Source organism: Leiobunum rupestre, chromosome 7 (assembly GCF_980474605.1).
Source record: "Leiobunum rupestre chromosome 7, qqLeiRupe1.1.hap1, whole genome shotgun sequence".
NCBI lineage: Eukaryota > Metazoa > Arthropoda > Arachnida > Opiliones > Sclerosomatidae > Leiobunum > Leiobunum rupestre.
The window spans coordinates 39,063,291-39,082,557 of record NC_143390.1 but is presented as its reverse complement, the minus strand read 5'-3'; the positions used below and the strand labels follow the sequence as shown (position 1 = coordinate 39,082,557).

The 19,267-nt window shown below is 37.8% G+C and overlaps 2 protein-coding genes across 4 annotated transcripts in view; one reads left to right on the top strand and one right to left on the bottom strand.

Moving 5' to 3' along the window:
• The window catches only part of LOC149936249 (homeobox protein dve-1-like), a 98,086-nt gene extending 95,872 nt beyond the window's left edge, over positions 1-2,214 (bottom strand). For both annotated transcript variants that reach the window (XM_090154021.1, XM_090154022.1), the window contains exon 1: positions 1,962-2,214. In XM_090154021.1, coding sequence (XP_090010147.1) covers positions 1,962-2,054 — 93 coding nt within the window. In that variant the 5' untranslated portion in view covers positions 2,055-2,214. The remainder of the gene's footprint in view (positions 1-1,961) is intronic.
• A 443-nt stretch (positions 2,215-2,657) lies between these two features.
• Positions 2,658-19,267, top strand: part of LOC149936248 (transmembrane 9 superfamily member 1-like) — a 69,356-nt gene continuing 52,746 nt past the window's right edge. The window contains exons 1-13 of one of the 2 annotated variants that reach the window (XM_090181260.1): positions 2,658-2,975; positions 3,157-3,246; positions 7,145-7,226; positions 7,299-7,403; positions 7,985-8,103; positions 8,230-8,339; positions 8,403-8,466; positions 8,531-8,602; positions 8,947-9,094; positions 9,156-9,374; positions 10,976-11,086; positions 11,284-11,446; positions 11,513-11,704. In XM_090181260.1, coding sequence (XP_090037386.1) covers positions 2,895-2,975; positions 3,157-3,246; positions 7,145-7,226; positions 7,299-7,403; positions 7,985-8,103; positions 8,230-8,339; positions 8,403-8,466; positions 8,531-8,602; positions 8,947-9,094; positions 9,156-9,374; positions 10,976-11,086; positions 11,284-11,446; positions 11,513-11,704 — 1,556 coding nt within the window. In that variant the 5' untranslated portion in view covers positions 2,658-2,894. The remainder of the gene's footprint in view (positions 2,976-3,156; positions 3,247-7,144; positions 7,227-7,298; positions 7,404-7,984; positions 8,104-8,229; positions 8,340-8,402; positions 8,467-8,530; positions 8,603-8,946; positions 9,095-9,155; positions 9,375-10,975; positions 11,087-11,283; positions 11,447-11,512; positions 11,705-19,267) is intronic. The other variant, XM_090181259.1, reaches the window with a different exon arrangement.

The following is a 19,267-nucleotide window of genomic DNA, read 5'->3' as shown; positions in this document are numbered from 1 at the left end:
ATTAATTATAGGATATTATAGGACCATATATACATATATATATATACACACATATATATATATACAAAGAAATGAAACAGTTTTGCAATTAAATAGGAAACTAATATTTTTGGCGAAGCGCGCCTTGCCTTTTTATCAGCTTACATAATGAGGGAAATTTTTACAACGGTTGATTAGCCTTTTAAAAACCAGCGCCTAAACTCTGGTTTTCGAGATTATTCATTTATTAATGCGATTCAACCATTACATATTTTCGCAATCTTTCGGTCGACGAAAAACGGGGTAAAATACCACAGTAAAAGAGAGTCTTTAAATATAAACGAAAAAAATATTGGTATATAAGTACAGCAGTACTTTTATAAACTGGTTAAAAGTACCCTCGAAATGGTTAACGAGATCTGCCCTAAAAGTCAACGGAAATAAAAGGGTGTTGAATAGCATTCCAATATTTTTCAGCGCTTTTATAAGAATTAAAAAAAAAACATGACCACCCACCTATAATTTACTGACTTTTAAAATAGCGTCTACGGAATTTCCAAAAGCGGATTTTCTTAAATTTGTTTATTTTAATGAACAACTACAGTGGGAAAGGAGAACGTAAACCAAACGAGCTATTCGGAAACCTGACCTTCGTGTGTTTATAAAGCTCGCAACCCTTCGACATTTATAGGCGAAATCGTCCTAATAACTTTTCATCAGTGCCAGAAAAAAATTTAAACTCGAATATTTTCTTTTGAAGGTAAAAATGCCCCCGAAAGATCAATTTTGGAATTTTTGGCAAAAGGGGAGGAGGAGAAAAAGGGACGCTAGCATTCAAAAAGAGCAAATCCTGTTAAAAAAAGATCAACTGGGGTAAAGCTAAAGAGTTGTAAATCCTGTGTAATTATAGGCTTCGACTTCTTTCCAAAAGCGATACATACTCTGTTAGGTCGCTAGTAAACCCTCATCTTTTCAAAGTATTTTCAAAAGATTTCGGTTCTACTGGCGTATACGGGTTATAGGGGGCTATATGGATGGCGATGGACCCCTAGGGGTTTTCAAGGTCAGATGAGATAAAAAAAGTAAGGTCCATATCTGGCGAAAACCCGCCTTTTAAATAGTAGCCAGCGTATCGGGGAAAATATAGACAGCAGGGTCGCCGGGAGAAGGGAATACCGCGAAAATAATTACCACGGGGGCGCGATAAGCCACCGAGTCTATAATCAAATTGACATGAAAGAAGTAGGCCTGAACGATAAAAGAAGAAAAATAGAGAGAAAACATTTTATCCGCGTCTCCCAAATGCGAACCCAAATGTTTCTCTTTTCTTTTCTTTTTTTTTTCGTTTCTTCGAGGAGACTTTTCATTCAGCCGCCCCAAGGTTAGATGCCATTGGCTAGCTTCGAAACGATCAGAAAGCATCGCATCTCGGCGAAAGCCACGGAATGAAAAGCGAAGACGCCTTTGGGATTGATTATTATCCGGCGCCGAGGCCCGAAAGCGATCTTTAATAAAACTCTCCCTTTCAAAACAACATCCGCAAATCGTTTCCCATGGTTTCCCGTTAGGATATAAGCAGACGAGCGTTTATGTAAACAAAACATTTCGCCCAAACACACTCGGCGAACGCACCGACGCGTTTCGTTCGAAAACTGGGCGTTTATTGGTGAGCCGCGGTTTAAAAATGGAAGGGCGACAGGGTCCTATCGCCCCGTATAATCCCGTAGATGGATAATCTTCGATTAGCCTCTCGAAATTTCAGGGGAAAGATCAGATCTAAGGCCTAGCCCCACAATGATAGCCGAGGCCTAAGACTCTCGCTCGTAGGAATACGAGTAAGAATGACCAATCTAACTAACCCACGCGGGCGTTTAATTTCATCTTTTTTTAACCGCTAACTCTACGGTGTTCAAAACATGCCCGATTTATCAGCTTGAAAAATATGCCCGCGGATAAATAAAACAACGGAGGAAAATGATTACCTGAGCTTCAGCCGCTTCGGTTAAGGGTGTACTGGTGGTATGACATAAGTACGCTTCGGCAAACGCTTCTATTATTGCGCTCTGGAAATCCATGACCTCGGCCGATTTAAGACATTTATTTGTAATAAATGGTTACGTCTTTGACCAGCTAACTGGCCAAACACTTGTCCAGTTTGCGCGTGACTTTCTCAAATATTTAAGGAAGAGTGACACTCACAGCCCGATCATTCTCACACTCTTTGACAGACTATGCCGTGAGCTCGTCGGCTTCATTGGAAAAGGGGAGACGCAAAAAACGAAATACGGACAAGTGGCTCCCTCTCTCGTGGAAAAACTTACAAAATATAGTTCGCCGTGTGATGCGATATAGCTTAAAGCTTAAGACATAATCGTAATGAAAGACTTTAAAAACCTCATTAAAATTAATAAAACTTCTTAAATGTTTTTACAAATTTTCAAAGAGCTATTCACGTAGTTCGCGGATGAATTTTAAATGTAATGAGGTTTCCCGCGTGCTCGTGTCGTCTGCTACTAATCGGTCTAGAAAAAATCAATAAAAAGGCTTTGGCTCTCGATAAAGTGGAACTACCGAAGTAGCAACTTAAGAAATATTTATTTATGGAAAATTTAAATAAATTCGAATCTCATAGGCGAAAAATCTTTGATTTCCCGCCTAGGACAATGTAATTTTAGTTTCCGAAAAAAAAAAATAAACGAATTTTGGATTGAAAAACCGTTAAATCCGTTTTGTTAATTAGCACTGTTTAAATAATTCTACTTTTAGCATCGTCTGCTACGCCGCGCGTAGATCTCCCAGCATCCCGTGTCAAAAGAACCCAAAACAGTAGGGGATCGATAATCATCAATGAAAGTTGAACGCCGCCCTTGTGCTTATAAACTTCTTTAGTTATTTCCTTTGTTATTTAGTTCATAATGTTCCGGTTTAGATTCTTTATTTCAATTTTTGTTGTATTTACTATTGCGGATGGTACCGCGTTCAAAGAAGAAGAAAAAGTAAGTGTTTCGTGGCGTTTACCTCAGTACTAATGTGGGCCTCGGTTCGTATCTGACGGCTGAGCTAACTCTCAAGCAGCTGGTTTGCTTTCCTGCCTAACCTTTTTGACGTCTTTTAATGTTTCCAGTTTGACTTACTATTTTCGTAACCCAATAAGTTAATATAATGTCTTAATTTCAGGTAATTTTATACGTAAACAAAGTGGGACCTTATTTTAATCCACACGAAACATACCATTACTACAAACTTCCTGTGTGTAGACCCGAAAAGGTAATGCTCCTTCTTTATTTTTCAATGACATCAATTTGTTGTCATTTGGTGAACCACTTCATCCTTTGACTGGAAGGTTTAGAAATTTCCAAATATCAAATAATTCAAATATCTAGGTTTTGATTTAGCTAATTCGAAGCAAGAGCAGTTCATCAAATGACATTCATGAAAATATTTTGTATACTGCTCATTCGCTAATTCACATGATTAGAAACAATGCCCTATATTTGCAACTAATTTATTTGTATTTAATTTCTAAAATCAATTAATATTGATAAAAATATATAGTAGTGGCATTAATAGTATTTATTAACTACTAATTAGAATTTCAAAAGGTACCTTAGAACGAGGGACAGATCACTCATATCGATTATTAGTACACCCTTGTATGATTAAATCGGATTGAAATCAAACCTGTAGGTTTGGCTTACAAAGTTTCAAAATGATTAAATTGTGATAAAATTTTTAATCTTGATTATTGGGAGACCCTGTTAGAGAGTAATCTGTCCCTCACCCGAAATTGCTAAAATTGGGCCTAATTTAATAGGAATTTTTATTGGTATCATAAAAGTTTAGGGTTAAAATACTGATCCTTCAATGAAAGTAGGATTAAAAAAACAATACTTAAGTTAATATGTATTTCTTGGAGAAAAGTTTTTTTTAAACAACAATTTATAGGAATATCAAATTATTAATGTTCGTACTGAGCTTTCAAACTGGCACCGCTAATCTTCAATGATTTTGGGAGTATAGTTCACCTAAGAAAATACAGATGCATAATTGAAACTTCAAACTTTCAAGTTAGTTTTCACAAGGGGTCAAAAATGTTTTGTAAGTTTGTAAAATTTTAACTATAATATATCACGATACGGAGTTACGTTCCTCTCAAGTTCTCTATTTTCATTGAAATTTTAGAGTTGAGTTATACAGGTGAAATAATATTTTTTTTTAATTATTACTGTAATTTCGTACAAAATAGTTACTAGTAAGTGTTTTCATCAAGCTGTTGCCTTCAGTTTGCTTATTATTGTAGTTCTTATTTTAACTGTAAGATGGCACCACGCTCCAGACATAAAATTGGAAAAAGCTTATCCCGCGTCTATCAGATGTCTAGATAAAGTATTAATTATTGAAACAAGCATTTGCAAAACTGAAATAAAACGATATAGCACATTTAAAACATTATGGTCTTTTGGCAGTGATACTTTAAACAGCGTGTATTATCAATATTGGTTAAAAACCATTAGTGCGTCTGATGATGTACCGAGTCGTTTAGTGAAGATTAGAAATAACTACCAGGAGTGAGAATTAGGTGCGCGTTTCTGACAAAATTCCGTTCATGCCAAGAAATTCAAAGAAGCGAGGGGGGAGTGTGATTGTAAAAATAAGGGGGGGAGTACGTTTTAGGAGGGGGGGGGGAACGAGCGAAGAGGCAAGTTTGAGGAATCCTTATCTAAAGTACTGGTCGTTTAATGTGGCATAATCTAGCGAGGAACCCCGGAATATCCCTCGCGGCTTACCATATCAGTTCTTCGTACTACTAAAATTTCATCCTTTTTTCGGGTCTCCTCGGTTATGACTCTCGCGGCTTCAAATCGTAGAAACGTTACTAGAATTTGAATAACTACAAAGTTCTACCTTCTCCTCGTTCGCTTTCCCCTTTTATCTTTTAAAAACTGGACCATTTAGGAACGGGGGGGTTCCTTCTCTCTTCTCTAACTCCGTCTATGGGGGAAAACTACCTTAAAAATGGATAGCGGAGAAGGTATGAGTTTAAACGATCTTTGAAATCGAAAGTTCGCCCTTCTACTCTTATCTGACGCTTCCGGAGAAAGTCTAGACTACGGGTAAAATCTGCTTCAATTTAGTACGGCGTTAGTGGAGCCAATATTTCGTTTTCTACACTACCCACCACCCAAAAAACGGTGGGTATTCTCAGTCGCTTACCGCTGTTGCAATTCGCGATTTAATGTGCTAAAAGTAGACTTTCCTTGATAAATAAGACTTATGGATATCTTTTTTTTTGACAAAGTTGGGGGAAGCCATTAATTTCCCAATTTTTTTTCCCGTTGGTCTACCTTCATTTTTCCACGGGAATCGGAAAGGGGTTCGCCCCGGGCGATTTTTATTTCTAGAGATAGGAGAGAGTCCCAAGTTAAACTATTTCGATTTGGGCTTATTCCTCGTTATTCTGGCCCAAAATCGTAAAGGAGTGAGGTTACTCGCCAAAGAAAAATCCCTAAAACGTTCCCTTTTTAGTAGCTTATTTTTCCCCTGGCTGGCACCTTTTCTAATGATACCGGAATACCTCGAGGGCGAAAATACGCTAAAAACTTCTCTGAATCATTGCGCGCGCGGTCTCGGCCATTGTTATTGTCGCTACACCTTCCTCTCTTCGGCATCCACCCTTCGCCGAGGAAGAAAAATTCGTGATAAGCCAAGTTTTATATAAAAATGGCTTTATTGCCATATCCCCGCCGTACTTCGCGCAGACTAGGCCACTGCTTTTTTTTAACTTCTTTGTATATTTCGTTAGATATATATATATATATATCTTCTGATATATAGAGCGGGGAAGGAACGCTCTAGTAAAAATGGGGTATAAGGGGGACCAAAGAGGCATTAAAATTCAAATATTCCGCCCCCCCCCCACCCCACGGGTCCCCGTCCCAAAAAATGGGAACTGTAATCTTGGTGTAATGACTACAGGGGTTCCTAACCTGATAAGCGTGGATTGATAGTGCGGGATTCTTTTATCCGGCGATGGAGTAAGGCTCCATCGCCGTAGGACTATTTAGCCCCTCCGTCATCCCCTTGTAGGGCCTTAAATGGGACTGGGGGAATCGGCGGGTCCTAGGACCCCCGAAAAGTTACGCTTTACAACTTGAACGGTGTTGGACCAGCAGAAGCGCGTGAATGGCAAATTCCGCGGGTATAAGGTATTCAAACCACGATTTGGCCGTTTTAAGTTAACGTCGGATAGCCAGGGTCATTTAAATTCAAGCAGGCTGGAGGCTGAGTTTCCACTTTGGCGTCACCTTAATACCGCGCCTTGGCTCCCTGGAACCAGAGCCGAAACCAGAGTGAGAGAGAGATAGTTCTTGGTCATTACGACTATACGGGAGAAATTCATTGGAAGGTTCTCTTTCTTACTTATCTTCAGCGGATGTTCAATGGGCTCACCAGAAATTTTTGTTATGGGCTTTGCCTCTAAGCACCGTTCCCCCTCTCGTCCGCTTCTCCGCGGGTTCCATTTTTTGGAGGAATTTTTTCGCGCCGATCCGCGGTGGCTCACTTAAATTCTTATCTCGGGTAGAGCAGTTATAAAAACCGCTTGTATTCTAATGGTCTTTTTAGCCCTCATATCGTCTTCCTTCTTTAAAGCTGGCTAACCAATCTTTTTCCTCCCTATTTAACCATCCACCTACTAGTCGACCGTATTATATTGGATAAAGAAGATGAAGTCATATATTTCTAGGCTCTACCCCGCCCCTACATTGTGACTTAGTACCTTAAAGTGTCATCTAGCCCTTGGCTATGCCCGACCCCCGCCGAAGAAAGATATAAGCTATCAAGTTCCAATCTAGCTTTCTATCCAGGACTACCCCCGTAATATTCTGTCCTCAGTTCCGCAGACGGTTTTTTTCCCTCGGTCCTTACAAATTCTCATCCCGCTGTGACAGTGATAATGTGTCGCGAATTTATCATTACACTTTATCTGGTGAAGTGTAATGAAGTACGCATTTTTATTAGGCGATTTAGAAAATCTTGTTTTGGGTAAACAGGGAGACCAGAGTTAAATTGTTGTCGCTATACCGAAATGACCCTGGAGCGAAAAAAGTAAACACGAGGAAATATGAGTTTAAAATTGCCATATTTTTTATCACCTTCCCTCTAGGTGGAACATAAGAGTTTAACGCTGGGAGAGGTACTTGATGGAGATCGTATGGCCGTGTCCAATTATGATATCAAATTTAAAGGTTGGTTGGGTTTTTCCCTCTTACTACAAAATCGCTTTTTGTGCAATATTAAATTAATCATATTTTTTCCAGTTGATGTTGATGACGCGAAATTGTGCAACTTATCAATAACAGAAACGGAAATTAATCAGCTAAGAGAAGCTGTTGAAGATCTTTATTATTTTGAATTTGTTATTGGTAATTGTTATCTATTCATTATTTAATCAATAGGCACTTCAGTAAAACATCTTCAAGAAAATTGCCAAGAAGTAATATTTCAAAGAGCTAGGATATGCAAAATCTGTTTATATAGTGCTTGTTGAAATAATGGAAACTTTTCATCTGTAAAAAGAACGTTGTGTTTTTGCTAAGCCTTAATATGTAAAAAAAGATACCTGGTTAAAAGGAAACACTTGTTGCAAAAGTTTCAATTATTTCAACAAGCACTATACTATAAACAGTAACTTGCAGGTCCTGGCTCTCAGAAATATTACTTCTTGGCAATTTCCTTGATGTTTTATTGAAGCGTCTATCAAGGAAAATATTAAGATCATCCACCGATTAGATATCGACACTAGCACTGAGAACTAGGGGGTTATTCTATTTCCGCCAATGGGAAGGAGGGAGAGAGGTCAAGATTTTGCATTGTTCTTTTTCTCATTGGTGCAAATAGCGTAACCCCCCTAGTACTCAAAATTGTCAGTGGCGCCATCTAATCGGTGGCTGCTCTGAAAATTTCCCTTATTGGTTGTGACTAATGTGAAATATTTTGCATTTAGATGATCTTCCGATGAGAGAATTCATTGGCCATTTGGTAGAAGGAGGGTTCTTGCCACATAGTCATAAAATATATTTGTGGACCCATTTAACGTTTAATTTCGAGTATAATGATAATAAGGTAAATGTCTGGTCGTGATGAGGCGGAAAATGGATTTCTCCTGGTAGTTGACCTCTCCCTGAACACAAATGCGCGGCAGGTAGAATACTTCTACAGGCGTCTGACCTATATTTGGTCTACTTTCAGATTATAAGCGCTAATGTCAGTATACGAGATCATTCACCGTTAAATTTAGACAACATCAAAGCTCCAGCGCAAGTCACTCACACCTATAGTGTCAAATGGCATCCTACATCGTTAGTAATTTCAATAAATGATAAATTTTATATTCCAAAATTGATTGTAATTCTTTCTTACAGATTGACATACGACGATCGTTTGAAATTAGCCAGGAAATCGACCTTTTTCCCACGAACACTCGAGGTTGGTTTATTATAATCTTATAAATCTAGAGCGTAATTACAGTTATTGAAATTCTATTTTTTAGGTGCATTGGCTGTCTATTTTAAATTCGGCAGTTCTCGTTGTCCTTCTCATTGGTTTTGTCACGGTTATTCTGGTAAGTTGTACTTGAAAATAGGGCTATTTAACTTAATTATTGCACAAATAAAGCAAAATTCTTGTACGCAATTAACTTTTAATTGGTTCTAAAAAAGCATTCCGTGAGGACTGCTAAAAAAGTAGGTGGACTTATTTGCCACTAAAAATTACTTCAGTTGCAATATTAAAATAAATAATTTAACATATAATTAAAATTTCTTGATTAAATCTTCAATAAATAAAAAATAAATTGGAAAATTTTAACTGTTGTAATTTTTAATGGGAAAAACAGAGTGCACCTGCTTCAAGAAATCCTCTCGTAAAATTGTAATATTTCCTTTTCTTTTCACACGCTTTTTCTAGACGAGAATATTGCGAAATGATTTTGCCCGTTACAATATGGATGGAGAAGAGATTGAGTCGTTAGACACTGATGAGTATGGCTGGAAAATCATACACACCGATGTCTTTCGTTTTCCACAGAACAAGTCTCTGTTTTGTTCCGTTCTTGGTAAGATTTAAAATTCTACAAAGAAGCAAAGTTACGAGTGGTAATATTATATCGCTTTCAGGTGTTGGAAGTCAGTTCCTAGCTTTAGCTCTGGGTATAATGCTCATGGCCATTCTCGATATATTCAACGTTCACAAACACGGAGCCATGAACACGGCTGCCTGCATTTTATACGCTTTAACCTCTTTTATCGCTGGCTACGTTTCGTCTTACATGTATCATCAGATGGGAGGTCAAAAATGGGTCTGGAATATTAATCTCACTACATGCCTATTTTCAGGTACATTGAATTTTATCATACTTTTGTACCCAAACAAGCGCTTATTTTTTAAATACGTGAAAAGGTAGAAATGTCAATAATAAAAGGGGCCAAAAAAGTTTAACCCTAACAAATTTAAAGTAATGATAAAACTTTCGCGTATTTTAACTGCATTATAGTCCATAGGTGGTTTTTATTAACTTTAACTTATCGATTATTTTTAAGCCACTCGTTTATTTAAAATTTTCTAGTTTAAGATTCAATCAACCCATTTTTAATAATCAGCTAGGCTAATACCCAAGGCACCACCATAGGCCTAAGTCATCAAGCGACTTTTAAAGCCATTAGTTCTCGGTCTTATAAAATTTAAAAACATTCCGTCATGACACTATTGTTTTTAAAGTCAGTCGCGGCTCGCCGTGAAGTAGCTCTTTTTTTCAATAGATGTCGCCAGCGTCGAAATCAAAAAGGCGGTACTTTTTGCAAAGATAATTTAAACTCGTACCCTAGATTCGAAATCACTCTCTCGCGCGTTGCCGATAGCGTTTATCCACTTCCCGCTGGAACTCAGAAAAAATTCGCTCCATGGTTTGCCCCTTACCGCAACCGATGCAGCCCGATTTTTCTGAGGTCACGTGCCGGAAAAGGGTAAACGCTTCATAACAAAACCGTCAATGGGAAAGCTCTCAGTAGTCAGTATTCGAATCTAGGGTAGAGTTTAAATTATCTTTGCTTTTAGGGACCCCTTGTGTTGATTGTTCCATTTGTAAATTGGTCAGTAACATAAATTACAGCAATTATAAACAATATTTTTACATGGGATATATAATTTAGGTATGAGTTGTCTAACTATAATGTTCTACATTGGCTCTCTGACGACGTTATCATTTGGCTATTTTAAATTTTAGTTTCCTTTGACATAAATAGATGGCACCACGCTCTCCAGTAAAGTCGCGTTTTTCGAAGAATAGGGTAGATACATGGCCATCTCTATTAATAATACAGGTGGCTATGATAAAGCCGCCACTTGCTTTAATGCTAATTTTCTGACTGATACTCGCCCAGTTTTGAATTGGACTTGCAATCGAAATGAGAAGTTTATTAGCAAACTTTTTTTTATTTAAAATAAGAAAAGGGATAATAAGGTCTGAGAAGACCACAAGCCATATTAGCTTCCTTGGTGGTAGTAGTATATTTCGTCTTCAATATATTTAGACACTAGGGTGCTCTATGCTAAACAAACCTTGATTATACAATAACTCTGAAAATCATTAAGTGAAAATATTTGCAAAGTGTCATACTGATTATTATTATGTTACTTATGATTTTGTACGTCTGTAACCACCCCAAGTCATTATGCCTTTTCGTATGATCTTAGAGTTCACCCTGTTTCTTTCATTTTATGTTTTATACAACAGTAATAAATTCTATAAATAAGGGTAGAAACCTGTCCGAAGGTACTTCTCTCTTTTAGGAAATACATTTCCTCCAATCGCTCTCGTCCCGCCATCTTGCGGGGAACGGGAAAAAGGGTTGGCGCGAAAATTCAAAATTGAAATAAAGCAATGTCCTTGTTGTATGCCTTATACAACGTAATTTTTATATTTGAAATTCAATTTCAGTTCCTTTTTTCATAATTTGGAGTATACAAAACAGCGTTGCGTGGGCATACAACTCCACGCAGGCACTTCCGGTGTCCACAATCATTTTACTCTTAGCTATCTGGCTACTAAGTAAGTATTTCAGACGCAAGATATGGTCTTAAGTTTTATTTGCTAAAAATTCCCAAAATCCTTCCTGCCTTCACTCAGCAGGCTTTAAACTATTGATTTTTCCAAGGGATGTTTTTAGAGACCTCTTGAGGCCGAAATTTTCAAAAATCAATATTAAATTGTTGAAGTTAAATCCTTGTTTTTCAAATGTTTTTTAGTTGGATACCCACTAAATATAATTGGAGGAATTATGGGTAAAAATGCGAGCAAGGACTTTGCTGCCCCATGTAGAACTAAAAACATAGCTAGGGAAATACCATCCGTAACTTGGTACAGATCAGCGGTTGTTCATTGTGCCATCGGTGGATTTTTACCTTTTAGGTAAATCTAAACAAAACTTACAAAATTCCTTAAAATTTAATTTTGTCTCGTTTTTAACTGTTACAGTGCAATATCAGTAGAGCTTTATTACATATTTGCGACTGTTTGGGGACGAGAACAGTACACTCTATACGGTGTCTTACTGGCTGTTTTCCTTATACTGATTAGTGTTACAGCATGTATATCAGTGGCATTAACGTACTTCCAATTGTCAGCTGAGGACTACAGGTGGTGGTGGAGGTCTATATTTTCATCTGGGTAAGTCGAGAGTTTTTTAATATTGTCAATAATGTATTTGTGTATTTGTGATTGTTTGTATTCTGCGCATTGAGGTAATTATTGGGGGAAAAATAAAGAGTTTCTTTCAAACAATTCACATGTTAAACCTTAATTAACGACTTGCGCTGATGTTGTTTGCAGAGTAGTATTTCTAACTAGAAAGAAACAAACTGAAATGCTTTGTTAAAGAACATTGGGAATAAATTGTCATGGATAGTATTTTATTCCAAGTTCTTAACAACATTTCATTCAAGATTGGAAGTGCGTATCATCGATTAATTAACCTTCCACTCCACCCCCCTCAATGTCTAATTGAATAAGTGGAATTTCCCAAAGGAAAAAGGGTCTAATTTGGAAGGAAATCCTTCAACCCACTCTCGCAGTCTGAGAAATAGTTTAAAATTCCAGCCTTCCTTCGCCGATGATCATTTATTTAACTGTGGCACTTCTCCCCCCCGCACTACTACTGTTTGTGGGGAGAAGAAAGGGTAGCTTTTCGAATTTATATTTCTCCGTAGATTTCAATCTTCTTTGTGTAGAAGAATGCGTGTACTCTAGTATCATTAAATCTTGCTGTTTAGAAATTCGGGCAATGCTGAATAAACTTCTATTTAAAGGTCACGCCATCAGTAGGCGCCATTTTAAATCTTCCTTCGCGGCGCAAAAAAGGGGCGAAGAATTCGTTGAGGCAGGCATTTGTATGAAAAAGTTTTTACTTGGCACTTTTGTTTTAACTGCATTTTTTCCCCGTTGCGTGCCTTCTCGATACTACTAACTTTGTTTCCTAATTTTAGCCCTCGACCCTTAGCAACTTCTTTATCGAGGGTAATCCCTACCTCCACCTCGTTTTTTACCTCCTCATTTCTAGGGGTTTTTTTAGGGGTTGGGAGTTTTCTTTTTATATAATTAATGACTAAGTAAATTCGGTGAATTTGACGTATTATTACGCTAACAAATTAGTGCCTTTGTTTGAATCTCCCCTTACGCCGACAAAAGCCCAGTTTCCACTTGAAACTTAAAACATTTCTTCCGCGTATTTTCGGATTCAAAATGTCGCGCCGTACCTAGTGTAGCGGTTTACCGCTAGATGGCGAGAGCGTCAGGTTTTTTAAGAATTCTTTAGTCGAAAATCGCGTCCTTTGTGTGGGTCGACGAGCGATAGACGGTTTTTCTTATATCGGTTTCCAACTTCCATTTGACTGCTCTAGATCGCTCTGCTCAAATCTGCTCTGGGGCGTGATTCTACTCTTATCGTTAGCTACTTAACGAAAATAATTTTTCGTTAGCTAATATAATCTCAATGAAGCCAAGCCAACGAAAATTTTCTTTCGTTAACTCGTAACGAGAAGAGTAGAATCACGCCCCTGATCGGAGCAAAATATTTCGTGTTCCTTTTAGATTTTTTTGGCAAAATGGCAGACCAAGACGCGAAAATAGAAATTACTAGCAGACGAAAAACCACAAAACGCGGGAATATGATAATGGGATGTTCCATTTGCGGTTTTACTCTTGTCTATAGAGTGCCAGCAGCTTGAAACCCTGCGACGTCACGAATGTTAAACGTCTATTGAGAAAAAACGCGAGTTTTCATGACAACCATTACGGAAGCTACGGCTGTGACGTCACTAACTTTTAAAAACGCATCAACTGCTAGCACTCTATTGGGGCTAGATCTATGACGTCAGAGACGGATTCGGAGCGAATTTAGAGCAATCAAATGGAAAACGCTATTAATATTAATAACAGGGTTGCCACCAGTCAGGGAAAACAGGGAATTTGAAAATAGGCCTACAAAGTCGGGAAATTTTAAATATTTTAACTATAACCTGAAGATTCACCCACACTAAAATAAAAACTGAAATAAAAAGATTGAAATCCGATAAAAGTAAAATATAAAGTTCCTTAAAGAAAACGTCAGGGAAAATTTCAAAAAGTGCTAGGGGAAAAGTCTGGAAATTTGAAACTGAAATTTTCTGGCAACCCTGAATAACCAAGTTAGCTTATTTTTAAGTAACGGCAATTGTTTCTACATTATCGCGTCAGTTTGCACGTAAAAATAATTATTCACAATTAAGTTATTAATGAACAACATGATAAGTTACTTCGTCTGCTACCAAGTATCCACATCTCCCGCCGAACTCTATTGAAGTTAGGAAGGATAATAGTAAGTAATTAGCCATTTCAATTTACATAGAGCCTCGTAACGGCTTACGAGAGAACCTCAAACTAATATTTTTCTAATCAGTCAATTTGTTGATACGAAAATCCAATAGTTTGTGCTTCTCTATTCGCGACCGAAACGAGTCTAGGTGGCGTAACGGCGCTAGCCTCTACGAGGTGCCACCTATGATCTAGCGTCTGCTACAGGCAAATTAAAAAGTCATAAGAACGTTATTTCTTAAATACACGTATCAAAATATAAGCAACCGTTGCAAAATTTTATATTAAAATGCAAGTATCATTATTTATAAAGTCAAATTTACGAATAACGATGAGGAATAACTAATAGCGTCTGCTATAGCCGCTACCTATCTAGCTTTCAATGGCGAACCAAAGGGGGCGTAGCGTTAGTTTTCGGTCGCGAGTATAAACTGAAAGGCAAATTATAATTAATATATAACATGTCGAAATTACACCTAAAATATTGTAAACAGACTTATAAAATGCGAAATCGTAAACCCCTGCTATCATGGAGAAAAAAACTACTTCTGGAGAGTCTAGCACGAGCCGATTGTTCGAAGTGCGGCACGGAAATCCGCTAGAGGCGCTAGGAGTTACTCCTGGTTCGTAGGCTTTTAGCGACTCCTATTTTAGGACAGCCATTACGGAATTTTTATTAAGTTATAGTTATTCCGTTCAACTATAGGTGGCGACACATTACTAGGCACAAAGGTCAATTGTGCCGCTGTTCGCTTTTCTTCTCCAGAATAGTAGTTTCTTCCTCCATCCTACTATTGTCTTTCTCAATAACCACGCTATAACTAATTTGGGATAAATATTGTGATTAACAAGAGTGAAGTTCAACCATTCAGCCTCTGTATCGGGTAATACAAATTGCGAACGAGGCCAAAAGTTAACTTTGAAACAAAATACAGCGTAGCAGGAGAGTAGAGAGAGGGAGAGACAGAAATGGGAGGGAACGTTCCCTTTATAGCCGTGTCATTTAAATGATGTTTCACTCACTGGATGGCACTGTTTCGGTTATTCTTTTTTCCCGCCTTCCCCTCAGGGGTCGTTTCCCCACCGTTAGAGTAATCGGAAAAAGAAACTAAGAAGAAGCTGCTTTACCCCGAATTGCCAAACACGGTGGGCTGAAAAAATTTGATACTTTAGCTAAATTTTCTTCGTTTTGTAACTTCTGTTACTGCTATTTGTAAATTTCGGAGGTCATTGGTACCTCTTAGAGACGTAAAAAACTGGTAAGGTAGAAGGTATTTCGAAGGGGTTTCCCCTCGTCACCCTATAGACTACGATAGAATGAGAGGCGCAGACTTTATCGTCAGCCCCTCTTAGAATGAATGCGGCAGTTAACCTTTAGGCTAACGCGTAGTTTTTTTAGGCCTCGGCGTAGATAGAGAAGAAGAAGTAGTCGTGGTAGTAGGGTTTACGCGTTTAGTTCAGGGACTCGGCTATCGGGTGTCGGGCGAGAGAGAGCGCAGTCTCGCCTCGTTACCGGGAGGTCGTTTGTCTCTGTCGGCTTCGTCAACCTTCCATTCCCCGTCGAAACGAACGAGCCAACTTCGCGCTCCCTTCAAGCCTTTTCTTTCAATTCATTCAACGGCAGGACTCGAATCTCTTCTCTCCCTCCCCCTCCGGTCCTCAGCAGAAGCACGCTCTCAGACAAGCAATCCTTCTCTCTATCATTCGTCATACATCATGTTTCGCAAAACCCAACATTTTCTTCCCAAACTTGGCCTATTTCCTCCTCCTGTAATTTTTTTTACTCTTCCGAGCGCCTACTTCGCCATCTCTGAGAATCACACCCCCCCTCCTTTATGAAATGGACGTGCGTTTTGGAGCGTTATTAATGGTTTTTTCACAAGACGTTCCGTTACTTTTTAGTTTCGGGTATAGGCTTAGCTCAACTCTCTACGGACCCGGTAACTTCGTATTTCGTACTAGATCGGTACATATTTAGCCCTTTTTTTACTTTTCATTCCCGATATTATTAGTTCCGTTTATGGAGAGAGATGGCGCTAGTGGCTCGGTGATGCGGGGAAATAAAAGCCCCGTTTGCCAGATCACTTCGTTAAAATTAGGTTTTCAGTTTAAATTCGTTAAAAATACCATCTTTCATAGGTTTTAAATTTAACGTCATAAGAATTACCATATTTTATAGGTTTTCAGTTTAACTTCGTAAAAATTATCATATTTCATAGGTTTCAAATTTAACGTCATAAAAATTACCGTATTTTATAGGTTTTCAATTTAACTTCGTAAAAATTATCATCTGTCATAGGTTTTCAGTTTACATTCGTTAAAAATTATCATATTTCATAGGTTTTAAGTTGAACGTCATAAAAATACCATGTTTCATAGTTTTTAAGTTTAACGTCATAAAAATTTCCATCTTTCATAGGTTTCCAATTAAATTTAAAAATGGTATAAAACGAATAATTATGATTTAAAATTTTATTTATATTCCAATAATCAGGGTCAATCTAGTTTGTCAGTGAATTTTGTATTTACTTTTTCATAATTTGCTAAATCTTAGACGCAATTAGACTTGGTACCCATAATTCTTAATTATATACATCGTCAACGAAAATGCGTGCTTCGGGAAAAGGCCGAGCGAAATAAATAAATTACGAATAATAAGGCTTGCGAAAATTGTTAAGTCGGTCGGTAAACTGCAATTAGTTTGGTCGGTGAGCGCGACAATTTAATATATGTTGCTGTACAACGGTCTTTAAGCGAAGGGCGCGGGGAACTTGATACGCGGAATACAAGATCGTGCCAGAGTGGCTAGACGGTAAATCTTCCATTGGGTGTTTGATCAATGCATTAAGCTATTCGGTTCCAAATTTTAATTCTGTCTTTAATTATGGATATAAATGCAATTACCCCCCATCCCTGGCCGATTGCCAAGGATTGGAAGAATACCAACGGAAGATTTCCGACTAGATTGACACCAAAAGTCATTGAAATAAAATAATTTTTACTTAACCGTTGTGTGATATATATATGTAGATGTATATAGATAAATACGGGGTAGATATATAGAAATTTGAATTAAAGACAGGATTGAAGAACTATAGAGATATAGATCGGAGACAAATGCAGAACTGTAAAACTATAGAGAGCATATAGATGAGAGATGTAGAACTGTAGAGGTATAGATGAGACAAATGTAGAGCTATATAACTGTAGAGATATAGATGAGAGATGTAGAACTGTAGAGGTATAGATGAGAGATGTAGAGGTATAGATGAGAGATGTAGAGGTATAGATAAGAGAGAGAAGTGTAGAACTGTAGAGGTATAAATGATAGATGTAGAGGTATAGATGAGACAAATGTAGAACTGTAAAGGTATAGATAAGAGAGAGAAGTGTAGAACTGTAGAGGTATAAATGAGAGATGTAGAGGTATAGATGAGACAAATGTAGAACTGTAAAGGTATAGATAAGAGAGAGAAGTGTATAACTGTAGAGGTATAATTGAGACAAAATGTGGAAGTGTAGGGGTATAGATAAGAGGCAGAAATGAAGAACTATAATCTATAGAGATATCAATGAGATACCAACATGTATCCCTATATAGGTAGAACTCTAGAAAAAAGATGTTTTGGTAGAACTCTAGAAAAAAGATGTTTTGGTAGAACTATAGAAAATTTTGTATAGGTAGAACTATAGAAAATTATGTATAGAGAGAATTATAGAAAATTATGTATAGGGAGAACTATAGAAAAAATTTATTGGTAGAACTATAGTTATGTAGAATTATAGCAAAAGAGGTACGTAGAATTATAGCAAAAGAGGTACGTAGAACTCTAGAAAAAGAGGTACGTAGAACTCTAGAAAAAGAGGTACGTAGAACTCTAGAAAAAGAGGTACGTAGAACTCTAGAAAAAGAGGTACGTAGAACTCTAGAAAAAGAGGTACGTAGAACTCTAGAAAAAGAGGTACGTAGAACTCTAGAAAAAGAGGTACGTAGAACTCTAGAAAAAGAGGTACGTAGAACTCTAGAAAAAGAGGTACGTAGAACTCTAGAAAAAGAGGTACGTAGAACTCTAGAAAAAGAGGTACGTAGAACTCTAGAAAAAGAGGTACGTAGAACTCTAGAAAAAGAGGTACGTAGAACTCTAGAAAAAGAGGTACGTAGAACTCTAGAAAAAGAGGTACGTAGAACTCTAGAAAAAGAGGTACGTAGAACTCTAGAAAAAGAGGTACGTAGAACTCTAGAATGAGAGGTATATAGAGCCATATATGTATGTATATATATATATATAAGTTCGTTAGAATAAAATTCGTGGGTAATTTATCACTGGTGAAAAGTGTTACGGTGCCTAAAATTTAGCGTCGTTGGAGCAGCTACAGCGGCCTTCGCATTTGGTCTGATTTGAACTGCGAAGCGCCTTCAATTAATAACCCCGCGATTCTTCGCGGGGTTACAGTAGACGTCTTAAAGTTTACTCGGGGAATTAGGGAAATTTTTCTGAGTTCCGGCCATCATCCCACGCATTTAGACAAATGACTCCCCCGTTTTGCCCGCTCATAATTTACAAAACTGATTACCATTATGGCATTTTTGCTCGTAATATTTCAACATAATCCTGTCGACCACTAGCGCCAAAATAAAGCCTACCGTCGAGTTTTTGTTCTAAAAATATAGAAGCAATCGGGCATTGTAAATGAAACGCCAAATCCACAAGACGACTTCCATTATTTCTACCTGTTCTTTCATTGGAGAGAGACTTTGCTAAAGAAAGAGATTTCGAAAAAATACTCCCCAAGAGTAAGAGGGAGGAGAAACTGAAAAGCGAAACCACGTAACACGAGTTACAAGCGTTTTGGTTTTAAAGAGTTATTGATTTCAATTCAATGTCGAGTACTGATTTCCGTGCTTTTTCGAATATTTAAAGAAAACGCCTTGGGTGCTTTTCCGTATTACGGCAAAAGACTCCTTAAAGTGTGCAAGCAGCGCGAAATGTACACCAATAAATACTTTTCGTATTTAAAAAAAATAATTTGGGTTAACCGGTGAAGAAAATATATCTTAATTATATGGCGCCACCTAGGAGCAACAAACACAACACCCCACACAAGGAGAACGCAACCCGTCAAAAGTCGTGGATTTTCTTGTGTACCTTTTTCATTGGCTAGACGCTTTAGCGCCTGCTGCCGTCGGAAGGGGAAAATTCGGAAATTGCCCGTAAAACGTTCAGCGTAAAGGCTCGTGACGCTCGTCGAATGAAATTCGTACGCAATCTTTCGTTAGCGTGTTTAAAGGCTAGCTGCGTTCTCCTTGTGTTTGTTGCTCCTAGGCGCCACTAACAAGGAGATGACCCGAGGTGATTTTCACCGATTTTGTTTAAATTCGAG